Below are 22,230 nucleotides of genomic sequence, written 5' to 3'. Positions count from 1 at the left end.
GAGCACGGCTCTCAGCCAGGGAATTGCTCCCTCTCAAGCTCAGACCTGGGGCTGAACGCTGCACCGAGGGAATCATGGAAGGAAATGAGACACGGATTTTAACTGCAAAATTAACCAGGAAATTCAAAGCTAAAGGGGGAAAACAAAAGGAAAAACTCGGAGAAACCATTAGTGGGATCAAACCCAACTTCCACAATGCTGTGGTGGATGAGAGGCTGCTTTGCTAAGGCTGTGAGAGCCTGGAACATTCCCTGATCCCAAGGCAGTGAGGCAGGAGGGAAAGGGCCACTCTAGAGACAGAAAACAGCCAGCAGGGGTTAAAACATCCCTGAAGTGCTCCTCAGCTTGGCTTAACGTGGAGCTGAAGCTGGATTTGCTGCCCATCAAGGGGGGAAAAAGGGATGGAAAGGAAAAACAGCACCAAAAATCACAGAGGGAACCGACCCTGAGGGCAGCACTGCCAAGGCTGGGACCATCCCACAGCAGCAGCTCCCAAACTCCATCCCTCCCTGCTGGGGTCAGTGTGTGCCCTTATCTCTAGTACCTGACACCCAAGAAAACACTGAATTTCATATAACACCCTGAAAACAACTGTTAAATAGAAAAACTAAGAGTGTGAGTGCGTAAATTAGAGAGTTTTCTTAAGTCACTGGGTGAGAAATTTAAAGTTTAAGATAGTTTACAAAACAAAAGACAAGATGGAGGATCCAGGGTGTTGTCTCTTGTCCTTCTTCATCTTCTTCTTCTGTGGGTTTTTGGGTAATCATCAGTGATTGGGTAGAGAATGCCGCAGTGCAGCACACAGGTGTTGGGTCATTGGGTCACTAAGAAAAATAATTAACTTGGCATTTGTTAATTGGGTAAACAGACATATAAAAGACCTTGAAGAAGTTCATTGTTAGCCATTTTGCACCTTTCTATCTTAGTGCACGTAGCTCCTTGTACCCTGTATCCATGTAATGTAGATAAAAGAAGAATAAACAACCAAGTTTGAACAAGAGAAAACTGCCTCTCTCATCAATCTCAGTACAAGGGGGAGAAATAACCCAGCCACAAGTGTCCCATCAGGACAGCTCCCACTCCTCATTCCAGCCAGGATTCTGGGCTCGGGGAGGACGTAACAGATCCACCCTTAAGGAGAAGAGCAGCACAAACCCCAGCACATGGCAAGGACAACAAAACCCCGAGAAGCCGACAAGCGAACCCCCCCAAGAGCTCAACCCGCGATCCCCGAGCTGACCCGCTCCGAGGCACCCACCTGTACTCGGTGGTGTTGGAAGCTTTCCTGGTGCCAGGGATCTCCTCTCCGTTCTTCACCCAGTAGCTGGCGGCCAGGGGGCTGGGGCTGCTGCTCAGGTTGCACTGCAGCGTGACGGCGGCGCCGGCCACGTGCAGCACCACGTCCTCGCTGGCGTTGATGCGCGGCTCTGCAACACAGGCACGGCGCTCAGAGCTGGCCGGGGGAGGCTGCCCGCTACTCTACAGGGGCGCAGGGGAGGGCAGGGGAGGGCACCACACGGGGGATTGGCACTGCGGGACACACAACCACACAGCTCGGCGCCCTGCACGGAATTAATTCATTCATTAATTAGTGCTTCCTTGGGGAACGAATTCCCGACACCGGCGACTCTCCGGTTACTCCTCCGGAAGCTTCTTGCTGGTTGGCATTTCAGTCTTCTCCTTGAGGTTTCAAACAAATTCTTTTTTTCTATAGAAACGGCACTCAAATTTTGGTTTCTCGCTGATATTCTGGGTTTTGGCCCCTGCCCTAAGGCTGCTGCGTCCCTGAACGCACCCAGGAGATTCCAAAGGCTTTCCCTGGAGGCTGGAAGTGGGGAAAGCCACTGAGAGCCTGGAATACACAGCAGGGTAAAATCAGAGCTGCGGCTGCTCCGTGCCTAAAGCAACCTCGAACACCAGTGCTGATAAAGAACAAAACCTCAAGCCTGGGAGTTCCAGCTTTGGGGCTGTTCCATTCCACAGCCTCACCTGGCAACACCAAATCCCCACCTTTCAGGGCAGAGCCTTTCAGAAGTGATAAAATCAACGAGGATTTAAAAATTTCGCAGTTCTGGCTGTTAAGTCTTCCCAAAAAAATGTTTTTTAGCATCAGCTCGGTCTGCAGAGCCCAGAGGCTCGGTGTGTAAATGTGTGCCCGGCCTGGGGTGAAATCCTGGCTGTGGGGCAGGGAATTCCAGAGGTCCTCCCCTCTGGATGCAGGAGGATGAGGAAGCAGCAGACATCTCCCCAGTTTCTGCAAATCATCTGGGGGAGTCTTGGTTCTTGGGAAGTCTGCCATGCCCTGGGGTTTGGGATATAAATTTGTGATCCACGGAGCCTTTGGAATGCAGGTTATGAAACAAAACCAGAGAACAGAAAATGCAGATTGTGTCAGAACCATCCCAGCTTCCCACACAGGGAAGGAACATCATCCCTGTATCCCGTGGCACATCCTCACTGCCCAGGGAGAAAAAATATCCATCCACTGCTAATCTGGAGCAGCATTCCAGTCCTGGATATCCTTTCTGAGAATCCTCCTTCCCCCAGCTCTTTAAATCATTCCTGAACCACAGAAAAACTGCGGTCGCTGTTTGTGTTATCGCATTTTTCACTCTGGTTCTGCCTCATTTCTCCCACGCTGGGCATTTTATAAATACATTTATTTTATTTATAATCCTTTCAAGGATTGTTTGGGCCCAAAATTGTTGTGTTATTCCTGTATCACGCACCGTTGCTGGCCTGCCCTGTGTGCTTCTCCACCCCCAAAGAGCTCATCATCCCACAAAATCCCAGAGCTCTGGCAATATTTTTGGAGCGTGTTTGAAATAGTAACTCAGTGGTTGACCTGCAAACTTTTTGGTTTAGTGTAGCAAAACCGAAGGGCAGCTGCGAGTCTCGTTTCCAGCCTCACCTGTGTTTCTGTGACTTTGATTTGGGTGTTAAAAAAGCAAATTGATGGATCGGTCTCCTCACTGAATCCCAGGGGACAGACTGCAATGGGAACACTGGGACAGCAGCAGCCAGAGGAGGATGCTCACCCAGAAAATCACTTTTTACACATCACCTGAAGCGCCCGTTTTATGTAAGCTCGGCTTTTACACTTAAAACCCAAGCACAGCAACTAAGAAAAAAAACCCGGGAAGTGAAATTGTGGTTCCAAATCCGGAATGAGGTGGAAGGCAGATGGCGCTTCCTGGGTGCCAGATTTTCCAAAGGAAGCTGATCCCTGCGGAGGCCAGGATGGAGCCTGTGCTCTGCGGGGCTTTGCTGTCACAGCAGGGCAGCAGCCACCGCCCTCACCTGGAAATTCCAGCTCCACTGAGCCGGACAATTCCCATTTCCAAGACAAGCTGTGCTCAGGCACGTCATGGAACAGCTGAGGCCAGCTGGGCAGGCTCAGGGAACAGTCTCCATTCCCAGGGACACCTTGGAAACCTCATCCCTGATTTTTCACCTCCAGCATGCTGGGGTGGGCGCTGGTGTCCAGGGACTCCTCCTGCCCGGCAGGAGCAGCTGGGCTGGCCCGGCACACACGGGAAAGGGGTGCTCTGATCCCCTGCTGCTGGCTCAGCATTCCCAGAGCGGCTCTGCCGGCACAAGGCACTCAGCAGGGGCAGCAGCAGGCACAGCGCTACCACAGAGCCTCAACTTCACTCCCTGAGGGCCTGAGGGAGGGAAAAACCCCCTTTCCATAGGGACACCTCTTCCCACGGCTGGCCCCCAAGGCTGGCTCTGCACAGGAGTGGGGTCCTGCCCCCCAGAACCACTGGGGGGGCTGTGCCAGGCTGGGCACGGGGCGCTCTGGGGCTGGCAGCACTCCCCAGCAGACACAGCTGCGGGTTTGTCCCAGTGTGGCAGAGCTGCTGCTGGAGCCATGCAAGCATTGCAGCCCTTTGGGAGCCAAAAGGACACGGGAGGGGCCAGGGGTGGGCCGAGGCCGAGCGGCTGCAGCTCAGGAACGCCCGGGAGCTCCACACCGGCCGCTGTTCCCATTCCCCGAGGGAAGGTCTCTGATCCAGCAGCGCCCATGGCAGCACCAGCCTTTGGGGACAGCTTGGGGGCATTTTTCAAGGTGCTTAAATAAATAATCATTACACAGAGTTGATATTTTGTACCCTGTAGGGCATTAAAGTGTTACTTGTGCACAGAGCACAGGAGGAGCAAGACCACTCTTTAGCTCAGCTGAGGACACTGAGAAACCACACAAAACAAGTTCTCCTCTACCTGCACACTGCAGATTTAATTCCCTCTCCCTGGCACTCAGCAGCCATTTGGGCAAATGCAAGTTTTACCTCTGGCCCGGGATCCTCCTCTACTGACTGTGCCCACACCAACTCCCAAATCCACCTGGGATGAGAAAGGCAGGAAAGCCGAGAACAAAAAGCGATTCTGGGCCGGGCACAGCCTCTCAGAGCTCTGCTGCTGCCAGGAACTGCACCCTGCATGGAGTCACTGAGCTGCAGTTTGGGCTCAGCACCGGGCAGGACATTCCCACCTCCTCCTCCTCCTCCTCCTCCCACCACAGGCTGGATCAGGAATGGCTGCACCTCCTCAGCGCTGCTGCATCAGAGAACTCCTTAGGAACATGCTGCTGGCCAGGAAGGAAAAGAAACACCACAACTTCATGGGAAAATCCGAGCACGAAAGGTCACATGGAACTGAAAGGGAAGGGTTTATCCAGAAGCAGATATGGAACCAAAACCAGGTGAGGAGGCATTCCCAGAAATTCCAAGAGAACAGAAGAAATCAAAATAAAACGGTTAGAGTCGGGAAGAACGTGAAAATCAAAGAGCAAGGCACTGGTGGAGAAGCCAGGGAGGCCGGAAACCTCCTACAAAACTAAAGGGAGGAGGGAACAAACACAAATCTGGTTTGACACGGAAAGCTCTAACACACATCCCGAGGTTTCCCCAAGCGCTTGGGTCCTAAGGAGGAGAGACACGGGTGGCACACAGGGTCAGCACTACAGGTGGCAGGACAGCACAGGGTGGGGACACGGGGACAGGGACACCACACTGCCTCTAGACACTACAGTGCCACTACCGGGGGGCCGGACTCACTCTGCAGGACGCTTATAGTAGCCTGGGCTCGAATCCACGTAATGGAGGGATTTTGCCTCAAGTCATTCCTCCTGGGATCGTTGCTGGCCCTGCACTCGTAAGTCCCAGAGTCTTCCAAGGTAAGGCGGGTTACTCTCAGCACACTCACCCCATTGGCCCCGTAGGCAGTGTTAATGGTGACACGGCGCTTCCGAGCGCCATCCCACAGCTGTTTGAAAGCCTCAGCCCGGTTGACTTCTGCATACCACCACTGGATCTCTGGAGTGGGGTTCCCAACCACATCACAGTACAGTTCAAAGGCGTCCCCCGTGAGTTTAGTTTCTGACATGGGCGACTTGACAAACCCGGCTGCAGGGAGGGGCAGCAGAAACGCAGTGACAGAGCGGCAGAAAACAACACAGCTCACACACAACAAAGCAGCGCAGAAAACAGTTAGAGACATGGCATCGGCAGGGACATGGCTGGGGACACCCCTGGGGACAATCCTGGCATTGGCAGGGACACGGCTGGGGACACCCCTGGGGACAATCCTGGCATTGGCAGGGACACGGCTGGGGACACCCTTGGGGACACCCCTGGGGACAATCCTGGCATTGGCAGGGACAAGGCTGGGGACACCCCTGGTGCTGGCAGTGACACAGCTGGGGACACTCCTGGGGACACCCCTGGGGACACCCCTGGGGACAATCCTGGCATTGGCAGGGACACGGCTGGGGACACCCCTGGTACTGACACAGCTGGGGACACCCCTGGTGCTGGCAGTGACACAGCTGGGGACACTCCTGGGGACACCCCTGGGGACACCCCTGGGGACAATCCTGGCATTGGCAGGGACACGGCTGGGGACACCCCTGGTACTGACACAGCTGGGGACACCCCTGGTGTTGGCAGTGACACAGCTGGGGACACTCCTGGCACTGGCTTGGTGACACCCCTGGTGTTGGCAGTGACAGGGCTTGGGGACACCCATGGCATGGGCAGTGACACATTTGGGGACACTCATGGCATTGGCAGTGACACAGCTTGGGGACACCCATGGAACTGGCAGTAACACAGCTTGGGGACACCCATGGAACTGGCAGTGACACAGCTTGGGGACACCCATGGTATCAGCTTGGGGACACTCATAGCATTGGCAGTGACACAGCTTGGGGACACCCCTGGTGTTGGCAGTAACAGGGCTTGGGGACAGCCCTGGCACTGTCCTGGGGACAGCTGTGGCACACAGAACAGGGGTGCAGGGCAGGGAATTCCTGCCATTCCCGCTGCTCCTGCTTTCCCCAGCAGCTGCCCCTGCAGAGCCTCACCGAGAGATTGCCAGGCCTCCTCCAGGAATCCAGGACATCCAGGAATGCCGGGATGTGCCAGGGCCACGCTCCTGGTCAGGCAGGGCTCTCTGGGGAGCTCCCTGTGCCTGAGCCACCCACGGGGACACCAGGGGGAACATCCCAAAGCTGTGCCAGCTCTGCTCTGACCTCCTCTCCCGTCTATTTTGGGCTTCCAGGGCAGGCAATTCCCCAAGACACCAGTGACCCGTTTTCCCGGAGGAGCCGATCACCCCAGCTCCAGGAAAGAGGGAATTTCAGCGGAATGAACCCTCACAGGCCAAAAGGTCGTTCTGTCAGGAGCCCGCAGGAATCTCAGCATTCCCCTGCTGGGCTGACACCAGTGCTTGGCATCTCTGACATCCTTCCCCTGGACCTCCTGAATCCTCCCGCCCCAGAGCCCCGCCGAGCTGTCCTGCAATCCCATTTCCAAAGATATTTAGGAGAGCAGTGGGGCCTCGACACCAGGCCCCTCCTAAAAATTCAGGATTAGGACACAGCTGGCCCAGACAGATCATGGAGCAAAACCCGTCCTGGCGCTGGGGACCTCGGCCTGGGGAGGGACAGGGTCACAGCAGGAAAACTCCGAGCCTGTCACCTCTCTCCGAGGATTCCTGCCTTGTTTTAGGATGAGAGACGAATCCATGAGCTTTAGAAACGGGAATATGGACTCGGAGCACTGCAGTGACCAATGGCCACAGTGACCAGTGACCACAGTGACCAATGGCTGCAGTGACGAGTGACCACAGCCCATAGTGAGCAATGGCCACAGCCCCCTAATGACCACAGCCTGTAATGACCACCAGCCACAGGCTCCAATAACAAATGGCCACAACTCCCAATGACCAGCACTGACCAGCACTGACCCCAGTGACCAGCACTGACCCCAGTGACCAGGACTGACCAGCACTGACCAGCATTGACCAGCACTGACCCCACTGACCAGCACTGACCCCACTGACCAGCACTGACCCCTGTGACCAGCACTGACCCCAGTGACCAGCACTGACCAGCACTGACCCCACTGACCAGCACTGACCAGCACTGACCAGCACTGACCAGCACTGACCAGCACTGACCTCACTGACCAGCACTGACCAGCACTGACCCCAGTGACCAGCACTGACCAGCACTGACCCCACTGACCTCACTGACCAGCACTGACCCCAGTGACCAGCACTGACCAGCACTGACCCCACTGACCCCACTGACCAGCACTGACCCCACTGAGCAGCACTGACCCCACTGACCAGCACTGACCCCACTGACCAGCACTGACCCCAATGACCAGCACTGACCCCACTGACCAGCACTGACCCCAGTGACCCCAGTGACCAGCACTGACCCCACTGACCCCCACTGACCCCAGTGACCAGCACTGACCAGCACTGACCCCACTGACCCCACTGACCAGCACTGACCCCCACTGACCCCAGTGACCAGCAGCCTTACATACAAAGTAACAAACATTGCAGTTACCCAGGGCAGCATTGGGTGAAAAAGAACCAAGAAAAGGAGGGAAAAGGAGAATTTTTCCCGAGGCTGCAGCACAGGGGGGCTGGGAAGGGAAGAGCCGGTGAATTCCAGGCTGTCCTGGAGCGGGTGACGCTGGGCAGATCCCAGCCCGGCCTTGCCTTTCTTGGGCTCATCCTGCACAGCTGGCCCAGCTCCTGCTCCAACAAAATACCCCATAAAATACCCCATAAAATACCCCATAAAACACCCAAACCCACAGAAAGAGTGCAGGGATGGCCCAGGGACTGCGCTCGGTACAACCCCAAAGCTCGGGGACTGCTCGGTTTAACCCCAAACATTTGGCACTGTGCTCTGTTTGACCCCAAACATTTGGGATTGTGCCCTGTTTAACCCCAAAGATTTGGGATTATGCCCTGTTTAACCCCAAAGATTTGGGACTATTCTGTTTAAACCTAAAGATTTAGGACTGTTCCCTATTTAACCCCAAAGATTCAGGACTGTGCCCAGTTTAACCTCAAAGATTTGGGATTGTGCTCTGTTTAACCCCAAACATTTGGGATTGTGCTCTGTTTAACCCCAAACATTTGGGATTGTGCTCTGTTTAACCCTAAAGATTTGGGACTGCTTTGTTTAACCCCAAAGATTTGGGATTGTTCCCTATTTAACCCCAGAACTCCACACTGTGCCTGGTTTAACCCCAAAGATTTGGGACTGTTCCCTATTTAACCCCAAATATTTGAGACTCTGCTTGGTTTAACCCCAAAGATTTGGGACTGTTCCCTGTTTAACCCCAAATTTTTCAAACTGTTCCCTGTTTAATCCCAGATTTTTGGGACTGTTTCCTGTCTAATCCCAAAGCTTTGGGACAAACCTGAAACCCCTTCTGGAAGTGCTTTATTTATTCAAGATTTGATCTCATCCCCCTCAGCTGGAGATGAGGAGACATTAATGCCCCTAAAACCAGGGAATTCCACCCAAATTCCAGCGCAATTCCAGGAGCTCCTCACCTTTCCAAACTCTGCCTTAAAAAAATTGTGTTGAGGAAAGAAAATGAAACCCCCAGTGAGGAAAAACCAGGATTTTCAGGGCTCAGAAATTCTTGTAAAATCTGCCAGGGTTAAGAATACACAAGGCAGTCGTCCCTGAAGTGCAGAAATTATTGTTCATATTATTTATATTATATTATTAGATTTATTTATTATTATATTTATTTATATCTATATTTTTAGTTCTATTTCTATTTATTTATATTTATATATGTATTTCTATTTTAGCTATATTTCTATTTATTTATATTTTATTTATATTTATATTTATATTTTTTTTTATATATTTTATTTATTTTTATTTGTATTTATATTAATACATATTTATATTTATATTTACATTTATAGCTCTATTTCTATTTTTTCTATTTTATTTATATTTATATAATATATTTGTACAAATATTTATATTTAAATTTTAGTTATATATTTCTACTTTATTTATATTTATAATTTTTATATTTATTTCATTTATATTCATATTATTTTTTATATTAATATTTCTATTTATTAAAATATCCTTTTGGAACTCAAATTTCATCAAAGCACAGAAGAATTCCAGAGAATGACCCTGAAGGAGGAGCAGAGCAGGGAGAATTTTCATCTCCCCCAAATCCATTCTGGTGTAAAAAAGGGGTTAAAAAATAAAAGTGCTTTGCCCTAAAACCCAGTTTGAGGGAATATGTTAAACCAGGCTCAAACACAGCAAAACCAGGTTTATCCCACCCAAAGAATGGACAAATTAGGACCAAAATGAGGGGAAAACGAAGGAATTCCAAGGAATTTTTGCAATTCCAACCCAACACCAGCGCCCTAAAAATTCATATTTCACCTTTATTTCACCATTTTTATTTCACCTTTAGGAGGAGCTTTTCTTTCCCTAAATTATTCAGCTTTTTTCATTCAAAATTCAGATTTTTTTTTAATCCTTAATTCAGATTTTCATTCAAAAATTCAGATTTTTTTAAATTCTTCAAAGAAAAGAAACAGATGGAAAAGGCAAGGCCCACAAAGAGCTGGTTTTTGGTTTATTCCCACATTGCCAATTTGATGGGAATATCCCAGAAAAGTCCAGGAAGGAGCTGCCCACCCCCCCCCAGTTAATGAGGTACCCTTGCTAATTAATTAGGGCGTTAATTAGGGTCCTGAGGGTGGGGGAATCTGGGAATTTAGGCTGGAAAGGATTCCTAGGGATAAATCTGGGAATTCAGGCTGGAAAGGATTCCTGAACAGCAACAAGGTACAGGGATCAGATCCATAAATCTGGGAATTTAGGAAGGAACGGATTCCTGGGAATAAATCTGGGAATTCGGGCTGGAAAAGATTCCTGAATGGGGACAGGACACAGGGATCAGTTCCATAAATCTGGGAATTTAGGAAGGAACGGGAATAAATCTGGGAATTCAATCAGGAAAAGATTCCTGAAGGGGGACAGGACACAGGGATGAGTTCCATAAATCTGGGAATTTAGGAATGAACGGATTCCTGGGAATAAATCTGGGAATTCAGGCTGGAAAAGATTGCTGAACAGGGACGACACAAGGATCAATTCCATAAATCAGGGAATTCAGGATGGAAAGGATTCCTGAACTCAGGGATCAGTTCCATAAACCTGTGAATTCAGGATGGAAAGGATTCCTGAACAGGGAAAGGACACAGGGATCTGTTCTGGGGATAAATGAGGGAATTCAGGCTGGAAAAGATTCCTGAACAGCGACAGGGTACAGGGATCAGATCCATAAAGCTGGGAATTCAGGCTGGAAAGGATTCCTGTGGATAAATCAGGGAATTCAGGCTGGAAAGGCCCCTCAGATCAGCCTGAGACCCTCCCACAGCCCCTGGCTGCTTTTATCCAAAGTTTCCCCCAGGTGCAGGGATTTGGGAGGGAATTTGGTGGGAAGAACAAAGCTCTGGCACAGCCGGAATGTCACTGGGAGCTGAGTCCTTGTCACAGCTCCTGCTCCAATTTCCAGCTCCTTCCCTCCCTTCCCCTGAACTCCACAACTCCAGGGCTCTGTGCCTTGGGAATTTCAAGGTGATGGAGTTTATGGAAGTGCTTTTTTGGGACATGCCGGGCACAGAATCATTTTTATCCCCCTGCAGACTTGATATGAAAACATTCCCTTCTACAGGAAGCGTGGGAAATCTTTACCTGGAACCCTTGGAATAAATAATAGATGGATAACAATGCTCCCATGAACCCAGATCCACAGCAAGACCTTAAAAAGCACATTTTTTCCCATATTTCAATGGAAATATTAAGGAATTTCAGTGCAAAAGACACCAAATCCTGCTTGGCATTTCCCTCATATTTTTTTTTGTGTGGAAAAGCCAAGTCTGGGGAAGTTCCCGAGGCAATTCCACAATTGACATCCCTGAAACCACGGATGGCAAAGGCATTCCAGGGAATTCCAGTTACATTCCAGGGAAACTCCGGGAGTGACATCCCCTGGGATCCCATGGAAAATGCAGCTTTGTGCTGGGCTGGATCCCTCCCAAGGAGATTTCCTCGCCCAAGGAATTATTTTTCCAAGGATTAAACCTCATGCTCAGCAAAGGCAGGAATTGTTCTCCGGCAGGAAAAAATCCACCCAGCCAGCAGCCACCGCTTTAATCCCATTTTTTTTTAGGGAATACAGGAATATTACAGCAGCTAAGGAATAGACAAGAATCCCTCCGAAGCACCAAGAGCCAGGGCAGGAAAACTCCTGGAAACTGCCATAAAAAATTCCACGTTAACAACCAAAAATCCTGGAAAGCAGCGGGAAGGGATTCAGCTGCAGCACGGGAAGCAGAGCTCGGTTAAATTCTGATTTCTCTGCTGCCCCCATATCGCAGCACAAAAAAATTCCCAAATTTTCCGTCTCCGGGACGCCACGAACGCCTCAAAGGTTGGGAAGGGAACGGATTTTGAGCTCCTTCAAACGCTGGCCCCGGCTCTCTAATGGCGCCGTGGGAGGATTTGAAATAAGCGAAGGGTTTTTTCCAGATCCGCCCTGACCTCTCCTGATCCAGCAAACGCGGCTGATCCCGCTCCTCTCCGCCAAAGCCGCTTTGGATTCCTCCTTCTCTGCATCCCGCGGGAAGCACCGGAGCCTCCCGGGGAGGGAAGGGACGTTTTTATCCCGCGACCTTCCCCGAGAAATGCCCTCTGCTGAATTGTGGATTATGTAACTGAGGCTCCGGAGAATTCCGCCACGGAAATAATTCCGGGCTGAGCGCAGGGAAAGCGTTTGGGAGCCTCCGTGGGAATTTAAAGCCCCTGACCTGGCAAATCCTGGCAGCAGGGGGGGTTCAATTCCCATTCAGGGCTCAGAGATGCTGCAGTTATTCCGACTCCAAGCTCTTTGGAGCGGCAGGGAATTCCTGGCCCTGCTCAGTGGCTGGAGAACGACGGAATTCCAGTGCCAGGGAAGAGGGGAAGGATTAAATACCCATTTAAAAATAAAAATTAATTAAAAATTACATTTTCATTTTAAATTTTAAATTTAAAATGGAGCTGCTAGTTAAAAAGTTTGTTTTTAGTGGAATTTTTTCCCCCATCCACGCGGCAGGAGAATGATGGAATTCCAATGCCAGGAAAGAGGGGATGGATTAAAAACCTGTTTGAAAATTAAAATTAATTAACAATTAAATTTTAATTTCAATTTTTAAATTAAAATTCAAGCTGCAGGTTAAAAAGCACCCTTTTAGTGGTATTTTTCCCATCATCCACGTGTCAGGAGAACGATGGAATTCCAATGCCAGGGAAGAGGGGAAGGATTAAAAATCCTTAATTTTAAAATAATAAAAAAAATAAAAATCAAATTTAAAAATAAAAATCAAATTAAAAATTAAATTCTGCTTTTAAACTTTCAATTAAAAATCAAGCTGCAGGTTAAAAAGCGTCCTTTTAGTGGTATTTTTTCCCCCATCCACGTGGCAGGAATTCCAATGCCAGGAAAGAGGGGAAGGATTAAAAACCCATTTAAAAATAAAAATTAATTAAAAATTACATTTTCATTTTAAATTTTAAATTTAAAATGGAGCTTTCAGTTAAAAAGTTTGTTTTTCGTGGTACTTTTTTCCTGCCATCCACGTGGCAGGAGAACGATGGAATTCCAATGCCAGGGAAGAGGGGAAGGACTAAAAACCCATTTAAAAATATTAAAGTTAATTAAAAATCAAATTAAAAATTAAATTTTAATTTTAGAATTTAAATTAAAAATGGAGCTGACTGTTAAAAAGTTTGTTTTTAGTGGAATTTTTTCCCCCATCCATGCGGCAGGAGAACGACAGAATTCCAATGCCAAGGAATAGGGGAAAGATTAAAAATCCATTTAAAAATTAAAATTAGTTAACAATTAAATTTTAATTTTAATTTTTACATTAAAAATCAAGCTCCAGGTTAAAAAACATGTTTTTAGGAGTATTTTTTTCCCCCATCCACGTGGCAGGAGAACGATGGAATTCCAATGCCAGGAAAGAGGGGAAAGATTAAAAATCCATTTAAAAATTAAAATTAATTAACAATTAAATTTGAATTTAGAATTTTCAATTCAAACCGGAGCTGCCAGTTGAAAAGGGGCTGTGGCAGAGCCCAGCTCCTCCCTGCCCCGCGAGGTTTGATCTCCGTGGCCCACTGACACCGCTGAGATTACGGGGCCAGAAATATCCAGCCAGAAATAACCTCGCAGCATCCCACACCTCAATTCCCAGCTGGAATTCCAATCCTGGGCAGGAATCACCTCCCTGGACCCACCCCTCACACCTCACACAATTTCTGTGCTGAAAGGCAAAAAAAAACCACCCCCAAAATGTCATTTTTTGGTTATTTTTGAGCTTTGGGGGGGTTTCCAGGTGAGAGGGAGATTTCCCTGCTCCCAGAATTTTTCCCAGCAAAAAAAGTCAAAAATCCAATTAAATGTCAAACAGATCTGAACTCTTCAAATAGGAAAAAAAAAAATAATAAATTACTGAAAGAAACTTCCTTTGCTCGGTGTAAATATAAAATTTATTTAAATTTCAATAAATTTATTTATAAATTTAATTTATTTAAATTTATTCAAATTTTAAATATGGTGCCTAAAATGTTTAAATCGCTCTGCAGGGGTTTTGTGGTGTTTGAGAGGAACAGAAACAGTGACCTGAACAGAATCTCAAACACAAATTGGGGTTCTAATAAATAAGAAATAATAATTAATAAAAAAGAAAGAAAGAAAAGGTTCTGTTTCTGTTTTCTAGACAGAATTTTCTGGGTTTGTAGCCAGTGGGAAAAGCTGTCCCCTCTCAGGGGGACTGAGGGGTCCCTCCAGCTCCCCACTTGTGCAGCAATTTTACAGCAGCTTTAAAAGGTCTTTTTAAAAGGTATTTTTAAAAGGTATTTTAAAAGGTATTTTAAAGTATTTTAAAGGTATTTTAAAGGTATTTTTAAAAGTTTTTTTTTAAAGTATTTTTAAAAGGTATTTATTTTAAAAGGTATTTTAACAGGTATTTTTAAAAGGTATTTATTTTAAAAGGTATTTTAACAGGTATTTTTAAAAAGTATTTTAAAAGGTATTTTAAAGGTGTTTTTGAAAGTTTTTTTTTACAGGTATTTTTAAAAGGCATTTATTTTAAAAGGTATTTTTAAAAGGTATTTTAAAAGGTTTTTTTAAAAGTAATTTTAAAAGATATTTTAAAAGGTATTTTAAAGGTATTTTTAAAAGGTTTTTTTTAGAGGTATTTTAAAAAGGTATTTTAAAAGGTATTTATTTTAAAAGGTATTTTAACAGGTATTTTTAAAAGGTTTTTTAAAAGGTATTTTAACAGGTATGTTAACAGGTATTTTTAAAGGGTATTTATTTTAAAAGGTATTTATTTTAAAAGGTATTTTAACAGGTATTTTTAAAAGGTATTTTAAATGGTATTTTAAAAGGTATTTTAAAAGGTATTTTTTAAAGGTATTTATTTTAAAAGGTATTTATTTTAAAAGGTATTTTAACAGGTATTTTTAAAGGTATTTATTTTAAAAGGTATTTATTTTAAAAGGTATTTTAAAGGTATTTTCTTTAAATACCTGCACAGAGCCCGGCACAAGCACTGGAGGATTTATCCCAGGGATAAATTGATCTGACTGGGACAGGAATCCCCACTTTTTCTTTCCCTTTTTTAGCTCTTTTTGTTTGTTTTTTTTTTTCCCTTTTCCTCCATATGGCTCAAGATTGGGGTCACGGAATCACCCCTAAAAATAGGAATTTTGAGACCCCAAAGCCTCAGCTCAGAGCCTGGGGTGAGAACAGAAGCTCAAAGTGCTGAAAACCCTGTCAGATAAAAAAGGTTTGGAGTCATAATGGGGGCAAAAAAAAAATAGATCTAATTACAAATAGTTAAAAAGAATGGAAATATTGAATTAGCCTCGTGCCTGAGAAAAGCTCTGCCACACCCAGGGGTTACACACAGCATTTCTGCATAAAGAATTGGCACAAATGGGATAAAACCAAAATATTTAAAAAAAAAAAACAAAGGCAGGGCGAATTCCCTGATTACAGGATGGGTGGCATATCAAATAATTCGGTTTCTAGGCCAGAGGGAATAAAACCACCAAATATTCCATTTATTATGGCAGAATGGAGCCCCTGGAGCCTGAATTCCTCACCCAGTGCATCCCAGAGCAAATCCCTGCACCTGAAATTTCCGTCCCCTTTAAAGACTTCACCTTTAGAAAGGGAATTTTTGCCTTTATTTGACCTTAAATAAAGAAATTCCAAAGAGGAATTGTTTCTGTAGGGGTGGATCACACATCAGAAAAGAACAGATTTGGATATTTTTTTGCTTCCCGGTAGGAAAATGCGGCAGAGCTTCCCAATTCCCACAAAAACAAGGAAAAGCCCATCCCAAAGTGCAGCTGGGCTCTGAGTCACAACCCTGAGTTTTTGGGTGCTCTGGGATTCGGGAAACGCTTCCCAAAGATTTCTTTCCCAATCTTTTGCAGTGCTCAGCTCCTGGTTTCTGTGGCCCAAATCGAATGAATCAAATCAAATCTCCCATCATGAATTCCCAGTTTATTCCTGGGAATCCCTGGAAGCGGAGACCCAGCTGCCTGGGCAGTACAGACTGCACATCTTCAGCTCCAGAAATGTTCCTGACTCTGCTCAATTCCGCAGGATTTATGTTAATTATGTCAATATTTACATCAATTTATTTCCTCTCTGGCATTTATTCCTGGCTGGGAGAGCTGGGAATGTTCAGCTGGAGATGGGAAGGCTCCAGGGAGAGCTCAGAGCCCCTTGCAGAGCCTGAAGGGGCTCCAGGAGAGCTGGAGAGAGACAGGGATGGAAGGACAGGACACAGGGAATGGCTAAAAAGTGAAAAAGAGCAGGTTTAGGTTAAATATTGGGAAAAAACATCTCCCCTGTGAGGATGGTGAGGGTGTGGGATGGAATTCCCAGAGCAGCTGTGGCTGTCCCTGGATCCCTGGAGTGTCCCAGGCCAGGCTGGAGCGGGCACTGGAGAACTGGGACAACTCATCCTGCCCATGGATGTGGTTCAAGGTCCTTCCAAGTCCAACCATCCTGGGATGCTGGGAGAACATCAACCAGCTGCCTGCAACCCTTAAACTGCTCTGGGTGAACATCAGGAAACCTCAGCCACAAGTGACCCAAGCACAGCACAACAGGGGCTGTATTTTAGGGATTTTCTAATCCTTTTGACTGTTCAGGAGCTTCCCAACATCCCCAAACCCGCAGGGATTTCACCAGACAGAGCAGCCCAGCCCTGACTCAGAGCTCTTTGAGTCATCGCTTCCCTCATTCCCAACTCCAGGAATTCAAACCCCTTTACAGCCTGAACCTGAGGCAGGCACTGCTGAAACACCACAAAAGCTTTCCCAACAAACCACGAGGGAATAAAATAAAATAAAATAAAACCCCCGGAGTGCTCAGCCAAGCTGCTGCACGCTCAGGTTTAAAAATGCTCCCAGCATCTGTTTTGTTGGGTTTTTTTTGCAAACTCCCGCTGTCCGCCCTCACGGAATTATTCCGGGCTGCCTCTCATCTGCTGGGAGCTCTCTGTGCTGCCAAAAGCCTTCCCTGGGCACTTAAATCCATTTCTCTCAGCATTTCCGAGGCGCTCTCTGGGTCAGTTTTCCCAATTCCCACGGAATTCCGTGTGTTCACAGCTGTTTTTCTGGCTGAAGTTTTTGGGCTGAGTGTGGTTTTTTAGGTTCTGATATTCCCCTTTCCTCTCGTTTTGCTGTTCCATCAAGGCACCACGTCACAAAACGTTTCATTTTAGGTTTCCAAACCAGTGGGACAGCCCCGAGATCCCTGGGAATACCCCCAAAATGTGAGGAGCTACACCTTGATTCCATCCTGTCACCACTGTGAATTTTAAAACATGCAAAACTATAGCAATTAGAGAAAAAAAATTACCTTTTTTTTGTTTTTTTTTAATTCAAACAAGAATTTGATCTATTTTTCCTCTAGAGAAACATCTCACAGTGCAAATCTGCAACACCAAAAAAAAAAAAAAACAAAAAAAACCCAAACCAAGAAGCGCCAGGCATCAAATATTTAACCTGGAGTGAAAATAAATCACCATGACAATGAAATCACTGATAATTATCATTATTGGAATGACTGGATATTGGATTTGATAGAGCTTTGACAATTCCTGAGTTATGTTTTTACCAGCCAAGCTCCCTCCTCCAGCTTTACAGAAATCAGGATGCGCATTCCGGAGTTAACTGGGAAAAAAGCTGCTGTGTTTATTCCCAAATATTCCTGTTTTGAGGAGTTCTGACTGAACACACAAACTTCCAGAGGAATCCCACAATTCCAGCCTCCAGGAAGAAGAATTCTGCTGGGAAACTTGTTAAAAATGGGGAAGGGCTTGGCTGAAGGCAGACCCGAGCTGTGTGTGCTCCCTGTGCTTTGCTGCCCTTCTTGCTTTAATCAAAACCAAACCTGAGAGCAGCGTGGCCACAGGAATTGTCCTGTTCATTTCATTTATTGATTTGTTTATTTCATTTATTGATTTATTTCATTTATTGATTTGATAGATTTATCGACAGAACTTTAACGCCTCCCTAGAGAAAAAACACCTCCAAAAGATGAAATCTCAGCCTCTGGAGCCACGAGTTTGAATTTCAGGAGGTGCAAGAACGACTGAAAGCGTGAAATCAAATGGATGATGGGCTAGAGGGGTCCCTGAGGCTCACAAATCCACCTTGGGCTGGGTTGGGAAGATAAAACAGGACTTGGGAGAGCAGCAGAAGGAGGGACAGCCTGCCTGGATCACACAGGGAGTTGGAGGAGGAGGAGGAGGAAGAGAGGGAAGCACTGGTGGGGAGGAGAAGAGAACTTTGAACGTTCTCCTCGCTGCTCAGCCCACACTCAGGCTCCAAAAATGCTCTGGGAAACCATGGCTCTCATTCTCTGGGCACCTCTCAACAGCACAGCAGAGCCCAGCTGGAATGGGTGAGACTCAGCAGTCCCAAATGAGGATAAAAGTGAAGCTTTCCATGGCTCCCCCAAGAAAAAAATTAATTTTTGCTATTCAGGATTGACTTGGGGAATTTTCCTGATTTTATGGTCACTTTTAGACTGGTTTCTGCCAACAGAAAATCCGTATTTGCTGGTTCTAGCTCCTTCTTCATCCACGCAGAGGATGAACTAAACAAGCACCACCTGAATTAATTTAGTTTTATTTCCCCTCATGCCCAGCTCAGAACAACCCAAGCAATTTTAGGGCGAAGAATGGTGAAGAATTCTCTGCACTTCAGGGCAGAACTTGCCAGCTTGCCCCCACTCCAAACTCTTGTGTCAGTGTGCCAAAAAACCACTGCAGATTTCACAGGGAATTGCAGCAATTATAGACAATAAAATAACCTTTAAATCCCAGCCACTCTGGGGTGGAATCATCACTGAGCTGAAGCCTCTGGTTTTCCAGCTGCTGGTTTGAAATAAAGATACTTCAAAGGTGAAGCAGCAAGTGGAAAAGTCGTGTTTTCCTCCCCTCCACGAGGAGCTGCTGCTTTGAAGCATTAAAGCGATTTTCCAACAGCTGCCCTTAGAAAGTGCAGGGATCTTCCTGACTGGCTTTTTCCAGCTCTTCCTCCTCATCCTTCCCCATCTCTCCCCCAGCTCCTTAGGAACTCTGCTCTGGATGTAAGCCACGAGCAGAAACCGGTGGTTTTCCCAGCAGAATATTCAGGAAAAAGTGCAGTTCCTGACACGATTCCTTGAGATTTTAAGGTGTCCGTGCAAGAGCTTTCAAAGCCAAAAACCTCCTTCCACTTTTAGCAAGCTGAAATCCACAGGTGAGCCTGACTCTGGATACTCTGGATTGCGTGAAGTCTGGAAAACTCACTGGGAATTCAGCACCTCTCCTGTCAGAGGTGGGGAGAAAGCTGCTTCCCACAACCACTCAGCATTCCAGTGGGAATTTTCTGCTCCAGGTGAGCGGTGCCCAGGGTTGTGTGGCCATTCCTTCACCTCCCTGAGCTCAGCAGGGCTTGGACTATCACCTTTCATCACCAGTGGAAGATAAGGAATCCCTGCCCTTTGGGATCCTCCCCTGCCCCTTCACAGCACACACCCCTGGGTGAGAAGTTTGCAAAGGAAGAGCTGGAGGAATATCCACAATTCAGGAAATGGCTGGACCTGTTCTCCACACCAAAGAGGAATTGTTCTGTTTCAGGAAGCTTCCAATGGGCTGAAAAAAAAAGCCCAGTTCCTCTGCAGCAGTTCAAATTGGGGCAGCAATAAATATCAGTCAAAGATCTCAACCTTTCGCCTGGCTTGGGGTTCTCCACCCCTTCCCAAGCAGATTTTCATTCCCACAACACCAGAGAAACTCAGTTTCCCTCATCACTCAATTAAAAATAAAAATTTATGAGCCTTCAGGACATACCAGGGGGCTGCAATCTCCCCTCATGCCAAGACACTTTGGTTGGCTTCAAGGCCAGCGTGGAAGTGACGATAAAGGCCCTTTCCAGCTCTCCCCAAAATTCACTTCATCACCAAAGGTTTGTCCCGGAGCCAGCCGGGATTGTCATCCCAGCTGCTGGCATTTGACACCTTCCCTGCCCCTCCTGACCCATTTCCATGTCACTCCGTCCCGGGGAGCTGCTCCATTCCCTCCACCCCAGCCCAGGGCTGGAATTTCTCTGGGAATTCAGCAGAACTCGACCAGTCCCAGCACCTTCCTGGGAAGCTCAGGGAAGCGGGATCCCCAATTCCCCCCAGCTCCAGCAGGCTTTTCCCAGACTCCACAAAGGACAGCCTCCGGTTTTCATTCACGGCGCGGATGCCAAACTCTGCTCAGCAGAGACACGAGGTTCGCTGCTGCTTTCACGCTGCAAAATCTGCACGTGCTCGGGGAATAATCCTCACCTGGGATCTTTTTCCCAGGATTTTTCCCGTCTGGATCTCACCTACCAATGTCAAAGGCGCCGAGAGCCTCAATGCTGGCCTGGTGGAAGGTGAGGGGAAATGGGCTCTAAGGTCCCTTCCAACCCAAACCAGGCCAGGGAATTCCACAACCCTGCGATTTCAGGATTCCCCTGGAGCAAAGAGCCAACCTCAACAGCCAGAAAAACCCTAGGACTGAATATTATCTGCAGAGCAGAAAGGAAGGAGACGGAAAGGAGGCCGAAACGATGAGACTAGCATGGAATTGGCGTATTACCAAGGCAGCCCTTTCTCCTAGGCAGATTTTCCCAGGTCAGAGCCCCCCAAAAGCCCAGCTCCCTGCCTTTCCCGAGCAGCCCTGGCCGTGATGCTGCACATGGAGCATCTCCGGGAGCAGCCAGGCATTCTCCTGGGCGCTGCAGGATTTCCTTGGAGCAGGAGGCTCGGCTGGAGCAGCCTCTTGGCCCCGCTTCTCTGTGCCACTAATTGTCATGCACTTGGCTGCGAACTCGCCGGGGAGGAGGCAGCCGAGCTGGATTTAGCTCATGCTATCCTACAAGGAACGGAGAAGGCTTGGGGTGTGGTGGGTTGGTTGTTTCTTTCTTTTTTTTCTTCTTTTTTCTCCCCCCCCTTCCTTTTTTTTTTTTTTTTTTAATTCCTTCTTTTACGCTCCTATCAGAAGGACCTCTCCAGTTGCTAAGGAACTACGGGCTTTATTGCATTATAAATGATTTAAGGCGGCCCGGCAGATGCAGGTTCAGTAGGCGGGAGGAGATGAGGAGATGTTCCATTTTACCGGCGGCACGAGGCGCCTCAGGAGGAGCCGGGGGGGGCCGACCCTGTCCCCCCCGTCCTCCCTTTCTCCTCCTTCCCCCCCTTCCCCCCGATGGGCCCCAGATCACGAAGGATTCCCCCCAAAGCCGGGGTCGCCCCCCACCCGCGGGGCTGCCCACAGCGCACCCGCCGCCATAGCAACGCGCCCCCCTCCCCGCTCCCCCGCCGCCGCCCTCCCTCACCGTTCTGCGCCGCGGCGGGTCCCGGCAGCAGCGCGGCCGTCGCCAGCAGCAGCGAGAAGGCGGCGGGGAGCGGCCCGGAGCGCGACATCTTCCTGAGGCAGGGGCAGGAGGAAGAGGAGGAGGAGGAAGGTGAGGAGGAGGGTGAGGCGGCGGCGGGAGCGGCGGCGGCTCCGTCCGTCCTTCTCCGCCGACCTCCTACCGCAGCGCAGCGCCGCTCTCGCGAGATCCGCGGGGCGGGGGGCGACGCCGCCGGGGAGGGGAGGGGACGGCCGAGGCGGGCGGGCGGGCGGGCGGTGTCAGCGCTGGCCTCGCCCGCCCCTGGCCGCCATGTTGGCACAGTTCGGCGCGCTGCCCTCAGCGCCGCCGCGTCCTCCAGCTCGGGGCTCCCCCTCCTTGCCGAGCTGTCGAGCTGGCGGCGGGACGGGGACACCCAGGCGGCGGGGAGCTGCTGCCTGCCCTTGCTACCGTGCCCTCATGGGGGACATGGCGGAGGCCGCCTGGGGTGGCCTTTCCTCGGGCGCAATGGCAGAGTTGCCTGAGGGAACCGTCCATTCAGGGGACCGATGGCAGAGTTGTCTGAAGAATCCATCCCCTCAGAGATGCCATGGAAGAGCTGCCTGAGGGATCCATCCCCTCATGGCCACCATGGTGGAGCTTCCTGAGGGATCCATCCCCTCATGGCCACCTGACAGAGCCACCTGAGGGTTCCATCCCCTCAGGACCGCCATGGCAGAACCGCTTGAGGGTTCCATCCCCTCAGGGCCACCTGAGGGATCCATCCTCTCATGGCCACCATGGAAGAACCACCTGAGGATTCCATCCCCTCATGGCCACCATGGTGGAGCTGTCTGAGGGATCCATCCCCTCATGGCCACAATGGTGGAGCTTCCTGAGGGTTCCATCCCCTCATGGCCACCATGGTGGAGCTGTCTGAG

The 22,230-nt window shown here is 48.6% G+C and overlaps 1 protein-coding gene across 2 annotated transcripts in view; it reads right to left on the bottom strand.

Moving 5' to 3' along the window:
* NPTN (neuroplastin) overlaps positions 1-21,520 on the bottom strand; it is a 39,543-nt gene extending 18,023 nt beyond the window's left edge. For both annotated transcript variants that reach the window (XM_058847068.1, XM_058847069.1), the window contains exons 1-2: positions 21,296-21,520; positions 1,259-1,427 (exon numbers count right to left, since the gene is read on the bottom strand). In XM_058847068.1, the coding sequence (XP_058703051.1) occupies positions 1,259-1,427; positions 21,296-21,383 (257 nt within the window). In that variant the 5' untranslated portion in view covers positions 21,384-21,520. The remainder of the gene's footprint in view (positions 1-1,258; positions 1,428-21,295) is intronic.
* Between the last annotated feature and the right edge of the window lie 710 nt (positions 21,521-22,230).

The sequence above is a fragment of the Poecile atricapillus genome, chromosome 11 (genome assembly GCF_030490865.1).
Source record: "Poecile atricapillus isolate bPoeAtr1 chromosome 11, bPoeAtr1.hap1, whole genome shotgun sequence".
Classification (NCBI taxonomy): Eukaryota; Metazoa; Chordata; class Aves; order Passeriformes; family Paridae; genus Poecile; species Poecile atricapillus.
The sequence above is the reverse complement of the archived record's forward strand: the minus strand, read 5'-3'. Positions and strand labels throughout refer to the sequence as shown.